Source organism: Leuciscus leuciscus (assembly GCF_965113295.1).
Source record: "Leuciscus leuciscus genome assembly, chromosome: 11".
Lineage (NCBI taxonomy): Eukaryota > Metazoa > Chordata > Actinopteri > Cypriniformes > Leuciscidae > Leuciscus > Leuciscus leuciscus.
The window spans coordinates 68,397-87,270 of record NC_138735.1 but is presented as its reverse complement, the minus strand read 5'-3'; the positions used below and the strand labels follow the sequence as shown (position 1 = coordinate 87,270).

General features: G+C 40.2%; 1 protein-coding gene across 5 annotated transcripts in view; it reads right to left on the bottom strand.

Moving 5' to 3' along the window:
• The window catches only part of cdh19 (cadherin 19, type 2), a 75,720-nt gene that overhangs the window by 40,369 nt on the left and 16,477 nt on the right, over positions 1-18,874 (bottom strand). For 4 of the 5 annotated variants that reach the window (XM_082184546.1, XM_082184545.1, XM_082184548.1 and 1 more), the window contains 2 exons: positions 17,050-17,344; positions 12,811-12,930 (listed from right to left, as the gene is read on the bottom strand). In XM_082184546.1, coding sequence (XP_082040672.1) covers positions 12,811-12,930; positions 17,050-17,344 — 415 coding nt within the window. The remainder of the gene's footprint in view (positions 1-12,810; positions 12,931-17,049; positions 17,345-18,874) is intronic. The other variant, XM_082184547.1, reaches the window with a different exon arrangement.

The window sequence follows — 18,874 nt, the reverse complement described above, 5'->3', positions numbered from 1 at the left end:
CCCGAGATTTTTGTGGGGGAGCACGGGAGGAAACGCTCTCGGTGCTCAGCGCTCTTTTTAGAGGAGTGAGGCTGCTCCCGCTCAGCAGCCTCATAGAAAGAACGGCGGGGGAGAAGTTTCTGAAGTGCAGCTGCCTGTTTTGAAGCTTCTTGTGACTTCGCTACAGCACTATTAACTGCGTCTCCAAATAAACCTTCAGTGGAAACCGGTGCATCCAATAGAACATGTTTTTCTTTGTCCTTTATAACACTTAGATTGAGCCACAGATGCCTCTCAGTGGCCACCAGGGCTGCCATAGAGCGGCCGATGGATTTAGCCGTCTCCTTGGTGGCCCTGAGAGATAAATCTGTGGCTCTACGCAGTTCGGACACAGTATCGGGACCAATACCCCCGCCCTCCTCACAATCACCCAATAATTCTGCCTGGTATGCTTGCATTAATGACATAGTGTGCAAACATGCTGCAGCTTGGCCGGCAGTGGCATAAGCTTTATGAACCAGGGAAGAAGTGAATTTTACTGGTTTGGATGGTAATGCAGGAGCCTTCAGAGAAGATGCCGTCGCTGGAGAGAGATAGCTCGCAAGCGTCTCTTCCACCTTCGGCATCTCCCCATAACCATGCTCTTTATAATTGTGTATAGAAGAGTAGTGGGATGTTTGTGCAGTATATACTCTGTATGACACTGGTTTCCCCCACGATCTCGACACCTCGGTGTGGAGATCGGGGAAAAACGGAAGGCTTCTGCACTGAGGCTGTGCACGAGATGGCAGGAAACATTCGTCGAGCTTGCTTTTCGAACGAACGCCCTGCCTATCTTCTGGCCACTCAACAGATAATCGCTCGACAGCTCTTGTAACAACATCAAGCAATTCCTCAAACGCATGAGACTGAGGTGGCGAATCCTCAGACTCAGCGTCAATACTAACAACGTCCAACTCCTCAGAGCTGGACAATTGCAGTATTGGTGCCTCTATCGGGGGGGAAGAAACCGCAGCGCGTGCTTCCACACCCTGATGAGAGGCACTGGATCTATCAGAAAGAGGCTGAGATAAGGCAGAGCCCGTCTCAACATCCACTGATAGATCAATTTGCGAATCCCAGGTCTGAGATCGACGCCGTGCCTCGGCAGCGGCGGGACCCGAGCCCTGGGGAACGCGATCCTGGTAAAATAAAGCCAGGCGGGATCTGAGCGTACGCATAGGATGCACGTCGCAATGCTCACAGCCAGCACCCTCGAGTGCTGACTGGGCATGCTCTTCACCCAAACAGACAACACAAAGAGTGTGAGTGTCCCCACCCGTTAAATAACGCGGGCAGGGGTGAACACACACTCTAAACTGCTGCTGCTTACTCGCCATAGTTCTGAATATATATATATATAATACAATATAGACAGACAACACCAAATAACAAGGACAGATTTCACACAGAGCGCAACTGAAGACTCAGAAAGCTTTCGTTTTCTGTTTCGGGCTGGCTTTTATAGCTTCCTGGTACGTGACGTCACCCGCCTCTGACGTTCCGCCACACCATTGGACTGATTTTACATGTGCTTCAAGACGTCATCACGCAAAGCGTTCCCCATAGCGTCAATTTCGACGCAACGCGAGTTCCCTTGAAAGGGAACCATTTTTGAACTAAGTTAAAGTCCATTTGTAGAGAGTGTTGGATTTGTGAAATGTCATAACTGGAAGAGTATATTACAGTGCCATCTGTGTTGTGGAGTGAAGGTGTTGCACAATGTATTTTATATAGATGTATATGCATGATCACACTTAATTGCTGTGTTTTCTTTTGTGTGAGTTGCTGTGTTTTCTTTGTGTTGATTTGCTGTGTTTTTTTGTAGGCAGTATTCCCATAGCCACACCTCTATTTTTGATAATTCAATTAACTAAGTCAGGGGTTTTCAACTGGTTCTGTGCCAGGGACCACCATTCTGACTAACAAGTAATTGGCGGCCCACTATTGTGTGTGTCTGTGTGTGGATTCCTTTGTCAGATAGCACAGTCAGACGTCGAATTGAGGAAATGGCATAAAAAAATTTTTTAAAAGAGTTTGTCATGTCATTTTGCTGTGTACTGAACCTATTCACGGCTCCATCAACATTTCATACCAAATCACTATATTTCCTTGTTTAAAATGTATTGCAAGATGCAGTTTCTTTCCAAATCGCGATAAGCGCCAAACCTATTTTTAGCCTAAACGCGATACATCCTCTCGACTAATCAGAATTCTCTCTCTCTCTCTCGTTCTCTCACCCTCAAATCACTCGCGCGTATCGCACCAGACGCTCAATTTTCCTCATTCGCGCGACCGCGCCGCGCTAAACGCCTCATTCGCCCTGCAGGACCTCCAGATGCGCGTAAACGCGTCTTTACATTGACTTGACATGAAAATCACTTGCGCCAGACGCTATATTCGCGTTAGGTGTGAACGCTACTCACTCACACAAGGTCATGTTGTGATTTGTTTTATGTAAAGTGGACAATGGTTCTACTTTGTATGGGTTCGACACTTTACTGAATGCCAATGTATTTATTACTGACTGACTTGCCTTTTTTTTAAGACAAACTTTTTTTTTTATGGAAAAAAAGTTATTTTAATAGTGAAATTACGTAGGCTGGAATGCATACGGACCACATGCAATGCCGCCGCGGACCACCAGGGGGCCGCGGACCACCGGTTGAAAACCCCTGAACTAAGTGATGGATTTTGGGGTGGAGCAGTGAATATGTTCCCCTATAAAAACGTAACAACGGTGACTGAGACGGGTGGTGGCAGTACCGTGCATCCGTTACTGAAGTCAACACAGCGAGAGCGAGAGAAACCACGTTGTGCCTGCATCAGAGAGTGAGTGTTTCACTTGCGTTGAGACGGCTTATGGCTATGCGAGATTGCAGCACATTGTAGACGAGTAACCAGAAAGTCGGCAATTCGCGGAGCACTGTCGGAGCAGCAGCGTGTGAGACGGGTTGATGACCGGCCGCGAGAGACTACCGCGAGTGCTGAGGAGACGAGTGAATGACTGACGTGGTTCTTCTGCCGTGAACGCATTGGAATGGATAGCAGGGTTGCTGTCCAGTCATGCTGTGAGTACTTTCTGACTTCTACTTTGCGGTGTGCCTATCAAATCCAGATTATTGCCTCGTAACGGACGAGAACGAGCCTGCTTTACATAATTTTACTTGAGTGACTTTTGAATCGGCCAATATTTTAAGGAAGTTCTAGTTTTACTTAATAAACTCATAAATTGTGTAGATGTGAAGTGATGTGAGTTGGACGTCGTATGCTGGCAATTCTTTTCTCTTCTGTGTTCCAGCATCGGGCTGATACTGGCCTCTATGAGGGACTGAGCGTAAATGGACGTCAGCCGTAATACAGATGCCTAGCAAAGACTGAGTTGAACTTTGACGGTCCCCTGAGCTGGGGACCTGGACTTGGACTTTCCTCTCTTTTTATTAATTTGATTCATCTTTCTTGCCAACAATTTTATTGTAATAAAATAGTTTTTCTACTGCTAATTCTGGGTGTTGTTTTCCACTGTTCCCTTCTCCGGCAAAGAACCTGATTTTAATATTGAGTTCCTGGGGTCTCAGTTTCAACTCTAGGTGGCGTAGTCGGCTACAAAAGTTTAAATGTATATCTTATTAGAGTAATTTGGCCACTGACATCTGCATATAAGTGAATTAAACAGCCAGGACAGATTTGCGGTAAATCATTGATAAAAATGGAAAATAAAAGTGGACCTAACGATGAACCTTGTGGAAATCCTTTATCAATAATTTTGAAGCCTGACTGGCTGCCTTGAAAAGTAACGCACTGACTTCTGTGATGAAGAAAATTCCAAAAGTCAGAAGAAAGACCAATAGCATACAATTTATCCAAGAGAAGATAACGATCAACCATATCAAATGATTTGGTAAGATTAATAAATATAGCACCTGTCGGCATGTTACTGTCAGATGTCATTTGCGAATTTTAGTATAGCAGTGGTGGTCTAGAAATTTGATCTAACCAGATTGGTGTGGAGATAAGTTTTGGTCATTACGATATTTAGAAAGTTGGTTAAAGATTATTTTTTTCAAATATTTTTGATAATTGAAATTGGTCTGTAATTATTAATATCTGTGATATCACCTCCTTTATGAAGAGGAGTTACTCCGGTGCAATTCCATGATCAGGGTGTTTCGCAAGTTGCCAAATAATAAATTAAATATATCAGCCAATGGGAATGATAGAACATGAGAGGTGAGTTTAAAGAACTTGATCTCCAGACCATCTGGACCAGCACTGCATCCGGAGTTTATGCCATCAATAACCAGCTTATCATCAGCTGGAGTGATAGTATTGAAGCAGAAGGATCTATTGCACCTGTTCTGGGTCAAGGAAAAGTGAGGAGGAAAGGAAAAAGAACTGCCAACTGTGGAGAAGTGCTGACTGAAAGGCCTCTGCAATTAGTGAAGGTTCGCTGATAGTTTCATTGTTTACTCTAATACGGGAAATAAGGCTTTTTATGGGTTTGTTGGTTATAGAATTGATTATCTTCCAGAATTGGTTTGGATTCTTAAAATCAGTTGATAAACAGTCATTATAATAATTTGCTTTAACATTTCTAGAATTGGTTTTACATTTATTCCTTAATAATTTGTAAGCATCCCAGTCAGCAGAACCATTTGGTATATGATATTTTGGTAACACTTTATTTTGATGGTCCCTTTTGAACGTGCAGTTGACTATAAGTAACTTTGCAACTATATGTCAACTAACTTTCATTGGAGTATAAGTAGACTATCTGCTTAATATCTGCAAATACTTTATTGTGATGGTCCTCCAACCGACACTCTACTTACTATAAGTAATTTTGCAACTACATATCAACTTAATCTAACACTAACCCTACCAGTCTATTAATCTATCTAATGAGTGTTAGTAGACATGTAGGTGCAACGTTACTTATAGTCAACAGAATGTGTTAAAGGGACCATCAAAATAAAGTGAAACCGATATTTTTTCCATGCCTTATCTCTTTGTTTTAATAAGTGTATGAGATCTCCTTTGATCTATGGTAAGTGTCGACCCTTGACTTTGATTGATGTCCAAGGAGCATGTTTATCTAGTAACTCAACAAATTCAGTATAAAAGTAATTCCATGCATCTTCAACAGATGGAATTAACTGAAATCTCTCCCAATTTATGTTTAGTATATCTTGGATAAAGTATTCAGGATTAATGTTATTCGATTCGATTACTCTGATTAATTTAGGAGGAAGATGAGGCATTTTGATTTTCCAGATACAGAAAACAATACAGTGTTCACTGAGAGAATCAGGTAATACCCCAGATTTTAGAATTCTGCCAGGATGAGAAACTAGAATCCAGTCGAGCAAGGAAGAGGAGCTAGGACCAATTCTGGTGGGTTCAGTTATGAGTTGAGTTAAGTTTATGCTGTTAAAGAGATTGCGGTCTTTATAAGAGGAGTGAACTAGCCAATTAAAATTAAAATCACCTAATAGGATTTTTTTTCACTAGCACTGTTTAAAGAACTAATGGTAGACAGGATACATTCAGTGGTTTCAGCAGGAGCATATGGAGGTTTATAGATATTTCCTATGATTGGTCGTTTGTTTTCATGAAAAATAATTTTAACAAAGAGGCCTTCAACATGCAGGGGATCCTCACTTGGCAGTACAAGTTCTGCAGTCAAATTTGAAGATACATATGTTAAGAGGCCCCCACCTCTTGATAGTTAGGCAAAGTTCTTTTTTTTTTTGCCAATCTGCAAAAAAATTCTTACCAATAGCTTTTTTGACCATATCTTCCTATAGGTGTCTAGTAACACCTCCCAGTATATCCATGGCCAAATCCGTGGGGAAACGCCTGGAGAGGCAATCAAAGTTGGGGTGCCCAGAGGGCCTGGGTAAAAATTATGTTTAACCAATATTACCTTTTGAGATGTCTAACTAGGGGGTTTTTAGGGGTGCTGAATCTATCCCAGCCATTAGTTTTGAGTAAAAATTACTCCAAGTCCACACAGAAATCCATAAAAAGTGATTTTATTGAACAATTACAAAACAAAACTTCCTAAATCAGTTTAAAATTTAACAAACCTCATCCAACTCCCCTGCACCTCCCTCACTCCTGTTATCATCTGGCTGGTTGATGTTCTGGCAAGAGTTACTATGACAGTTCCCACAAACAGAAATACACTTGAAGCCTTGCTTTTTACAGCAGCTGCTGATGAGAGTGTCACGGTCCCCTGCACAGTTGCAGCTGACAAACTTCAGAAGGTAGTCCAGTGAAATGGGATCTGTTGTAGGGACTGGTGCATAACCTTGTTCTCCTTGTTTCCATCCATACTCAAGGACATCCAGTGATGGACATTGTAGCAGTAGCCAATCTCTTGTCTGGAGATATGCCCGCAGAGAGTGCTGTGCTGCAGCTCCTGTAGTCGGAGGCAGCTTCTCAGGCTTGATGCTCCCGGCTGCGGCCCACTTGCTGAAGATATCAAATCTTAAGTCTTCCAAATCTTCAGGTGGATTTCCTCAGAATATGAGCATGAACAGTTTGCAGCCAGCTTTGATAATGTCACTTTTCTTGGCTCTGGTGTCATTGAACACATCCATGGCCCCCTCTGCTTTGTCAGTCTTTACATTTACATTTATTCATTTAGCTGACGCTTTTATCCAAAGCGACTTACAATTGCTATATATGTCAGAGGTGCACGCCTCTGGAGCAACTAGGGGTTAAGTGTCTTGCTCAGGGACACATTGGTGTCTCACAGTGGATTCGAACCCGGGTCTCTCACACCAAAGGCATGTGTCTTATCCATTGCGCCACCACCACCAGTCTTGCAGAGCTTGGTGAGCAAAGTTGGTTTGCTAAACCCAGAAATTGCTGATAAGGTATTGCAGCCAGAGAAACTGTGTAGGAAGATCAGGTATTTACGGTATATCTCCGGGAGGGCCTCCCAGATCTTTCCGACATCATAAGATGTGTCTTTAGCTGTTGTGAGGAACACAACAGCCTCAGATCTGCTCCTAAAATCAATGGAGAGAAGCTAATCACTGACTCACTCAAGCTCTTCAACCGCCTCATCATCATCATTAGTGAGCGCGAAGTCAAGACCAAAGAAGCTCTGCACTTTGAGTTGACGCCAACAACAATGTCTCTATTTAACAAAAATCAGAAGTTGCGAAAGCCAGATAAGGCTGCCCTAGCGAGGTTCCTGAAGGCATTTGTGGAGCCTGTCGAAAAAAACACCTGCACAAGCCTGGTGGTTGATGGTGGTTGGCTCCTGCACAGCGTCAAATGGGAGGCTAACCTCACGTGGAAGGACATTGCCGAGAGCTACCTCCGTTTTGTATGTCCATGGGTAGCCAGCACCTCCTGATCACTGTGGTCTTTGATGGATACGGTAGCTCCACCAAAGACCATGACCACCTGAGACGTACAAAGAATGCATACTGTGATATTCAGATTCGTTCAGACTTAAAAAACATTGTTCTACAGGAAAAGTTCCTTGACAACAAGCACAACAAGGCCCAGCTCATTCTGCTCCTTGCTGAGACCTTCCAAAGAAGTAGGATCAGTGTACAACAATGCTCTGATGATGCTGACACTTCTATCATGTGTGCAGCACTAAATCAGGCAATAGAGTCCTCTGTTGAGGTGAGGGCCAAGAACACAGACGTTGTGGTTATGCTGGTCCATTATAGGGCAAACCACCCGTTCTTCCTCACAATAGCTAAAGACACATCTTATGATGTCGGAAAGATCCGGGAGGCCCTCCCGGAGAGATAGCGTAAATACCTGATCTTCCTACACAGCTTCTCTGGCTGCGATACCGTATCAATTTATGGGTTTAGCAAACCAACTTTGCTCACCAAGCTCTGCAAGACTGACAAAGCAGAGGGGGCCATGGATGTGTTCAATGACATCAGAGCCAAGAAAAGTGACATTATCAAAGCTGGCTGCGAACTGTTCAAGCTCATATTCTGCGGAAATCCACCTGAAGATTTGGAAGACTTAAGATTTGATATCTTCAGCAAGTCTGCCGCAGCCGGGAGCATCAAGCCTGAGAAACTGCCTCCGACTACAGGAGCTGCAGCACAGCACTCGCTGCGGGCATATTTCCAGACCAGACCATAGATTGGCTACTGCTACAATGTCCATCACTGGATGTCCTTGAGTATGGATGGAAACAAGGAGAACAAGGTTATGCACCAGTCCCTACAACAGATCCCATTTCACTGGACTACCTTCTGACACTCTCAGCAGCAGCTGCTGTAAAAAGCAAGGCTTCAAGTGTATTTCTGTTTGCGGGAACTGTCATAGTAACTCTTGCCAGAACATCAACCAGCCAGATGATAACAGGAGTGAGGGAGATGCAGGGGAGTTGGATGAGGTTTGTTAAATTTTAAACTGATTTAGGAAGTTTTGTTTTGTAATTGTTCAATAAAACCACTTGGAGTAATTTTTACTCAAAACTAATGGCTGATATAGATTTAGCACCCCTAAAAACCCCTAGTTAGACATCTCAAAAGGTAATATTGGTTAAAAAAAAAAAACATAATTTTTACCCAGGCCCTCTGGGCACCCCAACTTTGATTGCCTCTCCAGGCGTTTCCCAGAGGATTTGGCCATGGATATACTGGGAGGTGTTACTAGACACCTATAGGAACACATGGTCAAAAAAAGCTATTGGTAAGAAATGTTTTTTGCAGAGTAAAAAAAAAAAAAAAAAGCCTAACTTTCCCTAACTATGAGCCCCTGTCTTTCCTGAATAAAACACAATTGTCAAGTTTGACTTCATCATCAGAAATATCACTGTTTAACCAAGTTTCAGAAAGAGTAATTATATATGGTTTATTATAAGTGAGCCAGCCTCTCAATAAATACATTTTAAAACTCCTAATGTTCAAGTGAATAACAAGTAAACATTTAGTAGAGTTCATTACTCCTAAATAATAGAATAAATATACACATGATGTGAAAGCAAAAATGCACACAAAGCATCGACGCAGCTTACAGTATATGGTAGTAGGGGGCAGGTGATGAGAAAGGCAGTAGGAGAGCAAAATAAACACAAACACACACACACACACACACACACACACACACACACACACACACACACACACACACACACACACACACACACACACACACACACACACACACACACACACACAAAGGCTAAGTATGTACATATGTATAAGTGCACAGCTCAGTCTGCATGACCCATTAGTGAACATAATAAAATAAAAGGTCAAGGTCTATTACTGCTGGAATAGTTATGTAGTATAATTAAGACAGCATGAAATCATCAGATGACATAACTACAAGTAATAATGGTAATGATAAAAATAAAATAAGAGACTGTAAATGCTACATCATTTAATTTGTTTGATCATTCAAAGTATTAATTGCCTATATCAAACTTATAGGTATCTATCCTTTCCCATTTAGGTGACCTAAACTAACCCATCTTTTAGCATTACGCCATTTTACGGCATTTGTGTCATATTATACGGCAAACAGTAGTAAAGCAGCACCAACCCTTACTGCTCCCAGCATTGATTTGTAAATAAGAAACAAAAAGTAAGGCAGCAGCCGCTCAAGCAGCACTTATGCCAGTGACAACAATACAAATAAAAAATAATTAGTTCAATGCCGGTCCGGCAAGGAAATTATTACAAAAAGGGAGAAGAACTAAAGAGTTGAAAGAGTTCATCAGCTAGCCTTCGATCACTAACTTTAAGGCTGTCATGTCATGAATTGTGTCTTACCAGCATAGTCAACTCTCAATGTGCAAGGATAGATCAATGCGTATTTAATGTCCCGATCACGGAGCTTTTTCTTAACCAGCGTCTATGGACCAGACCAGCGGAGAAGTCCGGGAAAATGAAGACACGAGCTCCTTTGTACTGTAGGGACTCCTTATTCTCCCTGGATAGTTTCATTACTTTTAGCTTATCCTGGAAATAGTGGAAGTTTACCAGGATCGGCCTGGGACCCTTGGCTCTGGAGTTGTCCTGGATACGATGACAGCGCTCGATCACCGGAGGAGAGGAGAAATTCACTTCACCTAGGAGCTGTGGAATCAAATGTCTCATGAAGCCAAGGATATCTCTAGCCTCGGCCCTCTCTGGGATGCCAATGAATCGTAGATTGGAGCGTCTGCTTCGGTTCTCAGCGTCCTCCGCCCATGATTTCAGGTCAGTGTTTTCCTTTTCAAGCACTTTTACACGTTTGACCAGGTCTGTTATATCATCCTTGTTTGAGCTGACTCTCTGCTCAAGCTCGATAACCTACTCTCCAAACATTTGAAGCGATCCATCTATTTTGGTCAGATTGGCTCCAAGTGAGTCAATTTTAGCTTCCATGTTTGAAATCATATCACGCTTCATTTGCAGCATCATGTCCAAAATACTTTGGAGAGTAATTGTCTTGTCACCCATTGAGAGGCCAGCCTCTTTCCACTCACACAAAGAGAAGGATGTGGTCCAATAACTAGTTGGTTTAGAGCTGAAGATTGGTTTAGTTTGCCTTTCTTGATAAACCACTAGTAGACCATTTGCACAAAAAAAAAAGTTTTAGAGTGGAAAAATATGTCACAATGACCTCAGTAAGCAAAACGTTTGGCCAGCAGACTGCAGCTTGCAGCACACACTCACACCATGGCAGCCATCTTGTAAGTTACTGACACTCACTTAATTTTCAACAATATTACTGTTCTGCCTGCATTGACACTATTATATGAGAACTGAACTGACATCAATGTTTTCTCCAGAGTGGCTGTATAGATAAATTAACTAAATTAATCACTTTTTTACAGCAAAAATGAACCATCACTGAACTTACTTAAGCTGGACTATGACACGATTTTCTTCTAGATCTGCTGTATGACCAAGGCTTTTGGTCATACCTAGGATATTCAGAACCACCAAAGGAGGGAGAGCATTTTCACATTTGGCTCCAAAACTCTGGAATAGTCTTCCTGATACTGTTCGTTGCTCAGACTCGCTCTCCCAGTTTAAAACTAGATTAAAGTCGCATCTCTTCAGCCAGGCATTCATATAATCCCACAGTTCAAACTACAATCCGGCCTCTAGCTCATAAATGCCAGAGGAGAACTGGCCCCCGACTGAGCCTGGGTTCTCCCAAGGTTTTTTTTCTCCATTAGGTCACCTGATGGAGTTTTAGGACACCATTAGGTCACTTGATGGAGTTTTTCGGTTCCTTGCCACTGTTGCCTTTGGCTTGCTCAGTTGGGGATATTTTGGGGATATTTAATTTAATTTTATCAATCAATAAATTCCTCTTGAAACAAACTTTGTTGTATTATTTAAATGTAATACTGTGAAGCTGCTTTGATACAATCTGTATTGTGAAAAGCGCTATACAAATAAACTTGACTTGACTTGACTTGACTGTACAGTCGAAACAAACTTTGTTGCATTATTTTCCTGTTATCGCTGTAAAGCTACTTTGAAACAATCTGTGTTGTAAAAAGCACTATATAAATAAAGATGACTTGACTTGACTATTGATATTGCGATATATCGTTACCGTGAAATATTTTGTCCACTATAACCATGGTGTGAAAAATCTTATATTGTGACAGCCCTAGTGTTTATTTATGTATTGTTTGGTATTGACATGCCTGAGTGTTCTCCTGTGTTATTCTCCATGTTCATTAAAGTCTTTTATATTTCTGCGTCACATATTTAGGAATTACAACTACATTCTATTACAATTTATTTCTTGTTCATGGGCTAGTAAATAAGAAACTGCATCAGCACAATAGTAATTTGTTATATTTCATAAATTAGCCACAACCCTTTAGCAAGCGAACTAGACCCCTAAGATTGAGCCAGGCTCCAGTGTTGTCTTTTCATTCATCAAAGATCTCTCTTTTTCATGAATACAACTTCCAGCAAGGACTAACTGGAGCCTCAAAAAATGTAGAACGATTTCAAATTAAATGTATCAAACTCAAAGTTATAATTATCACCTGCCCAGCCTACACTGGACAGACCTCCTTTAAAGAAACCCGAACAGCAGAGACAAAAAATAAATAAATAACTTTTTGTCAAAAATCTACAATGCTTTTGTTTGGAGAAAAAGGGGCATTACACACCAACACCAAAACCTCTTCCCAACTGTGAAGCATTGTGGAAGCAATGCTACCTCAGGGCCAGGACCTTTTGCATTGAATTTCATTGAAGGAAATTAATTTTAAAGGAGAATTCCAGAACAGCATTTTATGACTTTAAGCTTTAGAGAGGTAGGGTGATGCAACAAAATAATGGCCCAAAGCAAACAAGTAAAGAACACAAGTAAATCTGTGATAGATAACTATTCATAAAAAAATATTCATAAACTGAAACCGATTTGTGGAGAGGAATGGTACTAATTAGTACATAATTGGTCAGAAGTCCTATAGGCAGCTAGAGGAAAGAGGCTCTGTTGTTAAAGGAGGTTATTAGAAGGATCAATTGCTTCCTCGACCCTGCACTGTGACTGATTGCTCAGTGTATTCAATAAAAATGTGAAAAAGTAAGGGCAGGACCAGAGACACAAGAAACTGACAGAGAAGCAGAAGGGAAAAAACAAACCACATAAACAATTGTGCAATGACCCTGCCACAAAAGATAAAAAGCCAAACGACCAGCCCAAATTGTCAGGACTTTGAAACGGGTATCCTAGCAGAGTAACCACAGGTATAGTTTATAAATTGGAGATGTTTCACAATACTTCAACATGGCTGTTTAAAGCACAAAGGTTATTGCTGAGCAAGATCTGCACCTGTTTTGGGTTCCACTGAGAAGTAGGGCTCCCCCTGCAGGATTGAATAGATGAGTTTAGCATTGTTCCCAAACAAAGGGTCATCATCATCTGTGGCTGTCACCTGGATAACTGTGGTCCCTGTAGAAGAGAGAAGGGTGAATGAGTGAATAGTGGTTCATTCACACATATTCATTGTGCTACTCCCATTGAATCTGCCATTGCGTGTCTGTCTCTCATTTACAAAAAGTCCTTTAATGAGTCTGTTCTTTATTCATTCCATTGAGTTGAAGTGTCTATATGATGTAATTGTAAATATAAAATTAGGCTAGTATGAGTGTTTACACTACCATGATGAATATTACAGTGTTTAGACCAGTATTTATTGTTAAATACTGTGTTCATGGATATCTGCTCAAACGCAGATGTTTATAATGTGCTAACAATAATGTTTCATAGTGAGGAGCGGCTCGATTGGTTCAGTAAATGGTCTCTGCAAGCGTTGTGAGTTTGGGTCACTTGCGGTCACAAAACAGCAAGATAGTTTGGGTCACAAAAGCAAATTATGCTACATGTTTTTACTCCAATCTCATTTCATAACGTATGAAAACATTTGAAGCAACATATGATAATCTGTTCAAGTCTCTCTGTTGAAATCAGTGTGCTGAACATTGTGACTTTTTGTCCTTCATTACTTATCTTTGGATTATGTTGTGTTGTAAATAAATCCAAACAATTAAAAAGCCATTATTTTAATATCTCGACATTCTTTGCTCACATATTATTGTAGCAGAGTTTGTGCAATCAGACTTTAGCCATGAAAATGTTTCAAGTAACAGAAATAAGCACAAATGTCAGGGCATGTCAGAACATCTCCAGGGCCAAGAGGGTTAAAAGCGTATTTTAGATTGAAACAGGCTAAGGGTGCCATTTGCCCCTGAAAAAGACGTGTGATAGCATTGTCTATCGACAGACTGTTATGGTTATGCTCTGTTATGCTCTGTTTTAAATTTGTTTTACTCAGTTTGCTTCATTCCTGTTTTCCTTAGTTCTCTAGTTAGTTTCCCTGGCTGTTAATTAGTTTCCACACACCTGTTTCTGTTCTACTTATTATCTCCCTGCTGGAATATGTCACTGGAATCCTACATGGATGGTATGGTATCCTACACAATTCTAAATTGATTCTGATACTCCTGCTTATTATCCCTTTGCTAATTAAAATACTCTTTATTTATCTTTGATTTGTGCGTGTTCATCTACACATGACACAGACATTTAAAACTATCATAGCAGTAGTGTATAGCTGTCGTCATTGACATTTGAGTTTTGACATCTCAGAAATGAGCTCCAATACAGACGCTTCAGCTATCTGCATTAATAATTAATTAAAATAAAAGTACTGAATAATAGTGAAAGTACTGACATACATTTTTCCTCCTACCTTATATTATTTTACAAAAGTTTTGCGGGCAAATGCAAAAGCATTGATATACAATGTTTCATTGATATACTATATTTAAATTTTTCATATAATTCTCTCTTTTTTACCATCACTATGTCCTTTTAGGGTGTCTGTACATTTCATATTTTAATTCCTCTAAAAAATGACTGCATTTAGTTCCATTTAAGGGGTTCATGAACTGCATTTTTTTATTATTATTATTACTTTTTAATATTGCCTGAGGTGCACTTATTATGTAGTAGGATTTTTTACATCAATAATAATCATAAAATAGTAGAAATAAAAATCCTTACCCTGATTTCAATCTTCTAATTTGAACACTCAGTTTAAATTGGCAGGTCTCATTTAAATGGAAACACCCACTGTTATGATTGGGTAACATCTTTAGCATATGAAATAAGTATAAGATGTGGATCTTTGAAAACCCTTACTACATCTGTACTATTAAAGCTGCTGAGTTTAACTAATTATGAAAAGTGTTGGTTGTAACATTATATTTAGAACTGCTGGAAGGTGGCATTTTTAGTCTGGTGATCTTGTTCTCCTGCCTTTCACTTTACTGAATCCTAATGACACTGTGTTCGCTCGTTGGCCAGAGGAGAACTGGCCCCGACTGAGCCTGGTTTCTCTCAATGTTTTTGTCTCCATTCTTTTACGGATGGAGTTAGGGTTGTTGCCACTGTTGTCTTAGGCTTGCTTAAGGCGGGAATACACTGTGCGATTTCAGCATGGTTACGTACTGACACTGTACAAGTAGATTGCATGCGAAGTAAAGCCAAAGCTCAGGATTTACAGAGGAGAAAATAATTAATGGATCCCCTGATGATTTTGTAAGTTTGCCCACTTACAAAGAATGAAGGGTCTATAATTTTATGGTAGGTTTATTTTAACAGATAGAGACAGAATATCAACCAAAAAATCCAGAAAAAAAACACATTATATAAAGGTTATAACTATACATTATTAAAAAAGAACACTTCAGTACACTACACTAGAGAAAAATATATGGATTATCATAATGTTGCTTCAAATGTTTTCATACGTTATGAAATGAGATTGGAGTAAAAACATGTAGCATAATTTGCTTTTGTGACCCAAACTATCTTGCTGTTTTGTGACCGCAAGTGACCCAAACTCACTCTCTTTTTTACAGCAAGTTTTTGCCATGATTTTGACAAGAGCAGTATTGATGTTGGGTGTTTTGGCCCAGATCACTGTTACAATTCATCTATAAAAATACTGAATAATGGTTCAAGTCTGGGCTTTGTAAGGGTCGGTCAATTTCTTCAAGTCAACAGAACTCAAGCCTTTATTTCTATAGCGCTTTATACAATACAGATTGTTTACAGCTTTACAGTGATAAACAGGAAAATAATGATAAATTATGCAAATCTAATTCAACAATGCTGTAAAGCAGCTCTAAAAGACAACAGTGTTGTTGTTCAGCGGAAATCAGTTTAGTGTTGATTCAGTTCAGTTCAATAACTGTGTAAAGTTAATCAAATATGAAATTGTGGTGAGCAGGACGAGGCCGAGGGCCATGAGAGAGCGGCACGAGGCCGGTGGCGTGATTACTGATGAGCAACACCAGCGCGACGCACCGGTCTCGTGCCGCTCTCTCACAGCTTAATTGATATTAAACACCAGACTCAGTAAACCATTTATGGAGCTATTCTTTCTGAATAGGAGTATTGCCATTTTGGAACAGAAAGGACTCTTCCCAAATTGCTGTAACAGCAAAAACAAAATTTTCCAGGATGTCATTGTGTGATCCTATTCATAGAGTAAATGTCAACCAAGCTTTCTGGGAATATTTGGTTTCTCTAAAACATTTAATGTAGTAGCTTAATAATTTTGTTGTCTCTCTTTCACTATCAAACTGTGCAACACTTTAGAAAGTGTTCATTCATTAATGAATAACTACACAGGAACAAATGAGTAATGCATTATTAACACTCTAGTAACTACTATTTCCTGTAGCTCAGTGGTAAGAGCATTGCGTTAACAACGCAAGGTTGTGGGTTCGATCCCAGGGGATTGCACATACCTAAGTATAAATGTATAGGATAATGCAATGTAAGTCGCTTTGGATAAAAGCGTCTGCCAAATGCATAAATGTAAATGTACTATTAACTAACAATAAACTCTGATTAACTGATTAGTAAGAGTGCTCAGTTCAATGAGGTAGTTCATCTGAAGGAATTACTATCCAATACCTTACAAAAAAACTCCAAAACTTACAATGCCTTCAGTCAACATTAAGGAGTTATTATGGTTTTCACTTTAGAATACTGATCCAAATAATTAGTAGTTCCTTCTGAAGGATGTGATAATACTTGAGTCGTTACTATCCAATACTTCACAAAAGGACCTCGGTTTAACGTCTCATCCGAAGGATGGGTATTGTTACTCATTTGTTCCTGTGTAGTTATTCATTAATTGTATTCTAAAGTGTCACCTCAAACTGTGTATGAACATAAACTTTTTTTTTAGCACTGATAATTTAATTTATTAACTATGACCAGTGTTCTTCAACCCTGCTCCTGAAGGACCCCCAACACTGCACGTTTTCTTTGTCTCCCTAATCAAACACACCTGATTCAACTCATCAGCTCATTAACCCATGTGATAATGAGCTGATGAATTGAATCAGGTGTGTTTGATTAGGGAGACAAAGAAAACGTGCAGTGTTGGGGTCCTTCAGGAGCAGGGTTGAAGAACACTGACTTAGACCATGCATAATCTTTTATGTTTTCTTTATTTGTCATGAACATATAAAACACAGTGGGTCAACGCACCTGTGGGACACATCTCTGGGATGCTGGATATGTAAGGCTCATTGATAAATTCTGGAGCATTGTCATTGATGTCCTGGACTTTAATGATAAACTCAGATTCAGGTTCAACAGGCTGTTTGGATCTGCGGTTGATGGCCTGGGCTTGCAGTATGTAGAAGGGCTTCAGCTCGCGATCCAGACTCTGTAATGAGTGAAGGTCACCTGTGTACTCATCAATGATGAATATCTCACCAGCTCCTTCACCTGATAGGATGTACTTGGTAGTAAAGTCGCCTGTGTCGTAATCTGATTTCAGCTGAAGGAAAATAAACAGGATGTAAAAGAGATTTTGCAAGACATATCAACTATATATCAATATCTAATTATAATTGAGAAGTGCCAGGACTGTCACTCGTGCCCCTTAAAAAAAAGACACTCTTGAGACTTCACATTGACTACACCATCTGTCACGCTTTGGTGGCTGTAGTGAAGTGCATGATGAGGAAGTAAACAAAATAGTATTTAATTGCAAATTCAAAACAAAGAAACATGCAGGAGGTCACTTGGAGACTACTTGGAGACATGGAATATAGCAACCACTACAACATACATTTTAAACAATACAGGACAAGTAACAGACTGAGGCTACTTTCACACTGGGCTTGTTTGCTGCGGTCCGAGCCTGAGCGCGATTGTTCCCGGCGCCCCCCGCAGCGTTGATCTGGATTCATACTCAACCTGATTCTATCGAACCCTGGTAGAACCCTCTATTGAACCCGCATGATAGAAAACAGAACGCGAGTCAATATATTGTGTTTTTTTTTATTAGTTTGGTGCTATTATGCACAGCTGAGTGAACAACACAGGTTTACTGTATGTGTGTGACGCATAAGGTGGTTTTCCGCTGCTTGCAAACAAAATTTCCATTAATTTGTTGTCCTGATTCCACACACTATGCGCGAATACACTGCAGGCTCACTCTCGCTCGTATCCAAGCTAAATCATCAACACTATCATCCCTTACATGCGTTTACTTTAACTAAATACATAATAGTCAGCTAAAACGCATGGCCAGGTCACTTTTCTTCCTGAACAAGTGCGCACCCGAGTCCGTGTTGCTTTCACATTCACGCGAACCGCAGCACGGTTCGAGTGCAACCAAACTCAGACCACCTCCTCCGGGTAGTCTAGGGTTCGGTACCCCAGTGCGCACCCGGGTCCCCTTGACAGCGTTCACATTAGTGATTTTTCATGCGAACCGTGCCCCGTTCCGAACTAAACTGCCAGTGTGAAAGCACCCTGAAACTGAGGGCTTAAATACACGAGAACAAATAAAGGAGCTGGTGAGTTAACACGACACACCTGAACAGAATACTCAAATCAATCAGAAACCATGGAAACCAACAGGCAGGGGATGAGGAAGACAGAACTAATTAACAGACTAACAGCAAACTCTCAAACAGAAAAGGAAAGCTGAATCAAACAATACAAAGCGTGAAAACAGACTCAACTCTGACACTAGCTGAGCTGAGTAAGTAATATATTGCTATTGGAGAATAAAATGTGAATATGCTAAAATGAGCGTTAATACGGTTTAATGTTGGTTTGGTTTACTATTCAAAAGTACATGTAATTGGGTATGTAAGAAATTGCTTACAATTTTATTGAAATAATTAACAACATTTTCTGAACTCACACTTTTACTTTAATAATAATAATATTATACTTTAATAATATTTCATCATTTTTTTTTTTCAATATTTTATTATTGTAACTTAATATCGTAATGTTAGGTTTTAGGGGTTATTATTATTATATTTGTTGGTAAATAAAATGGCTGTCACTG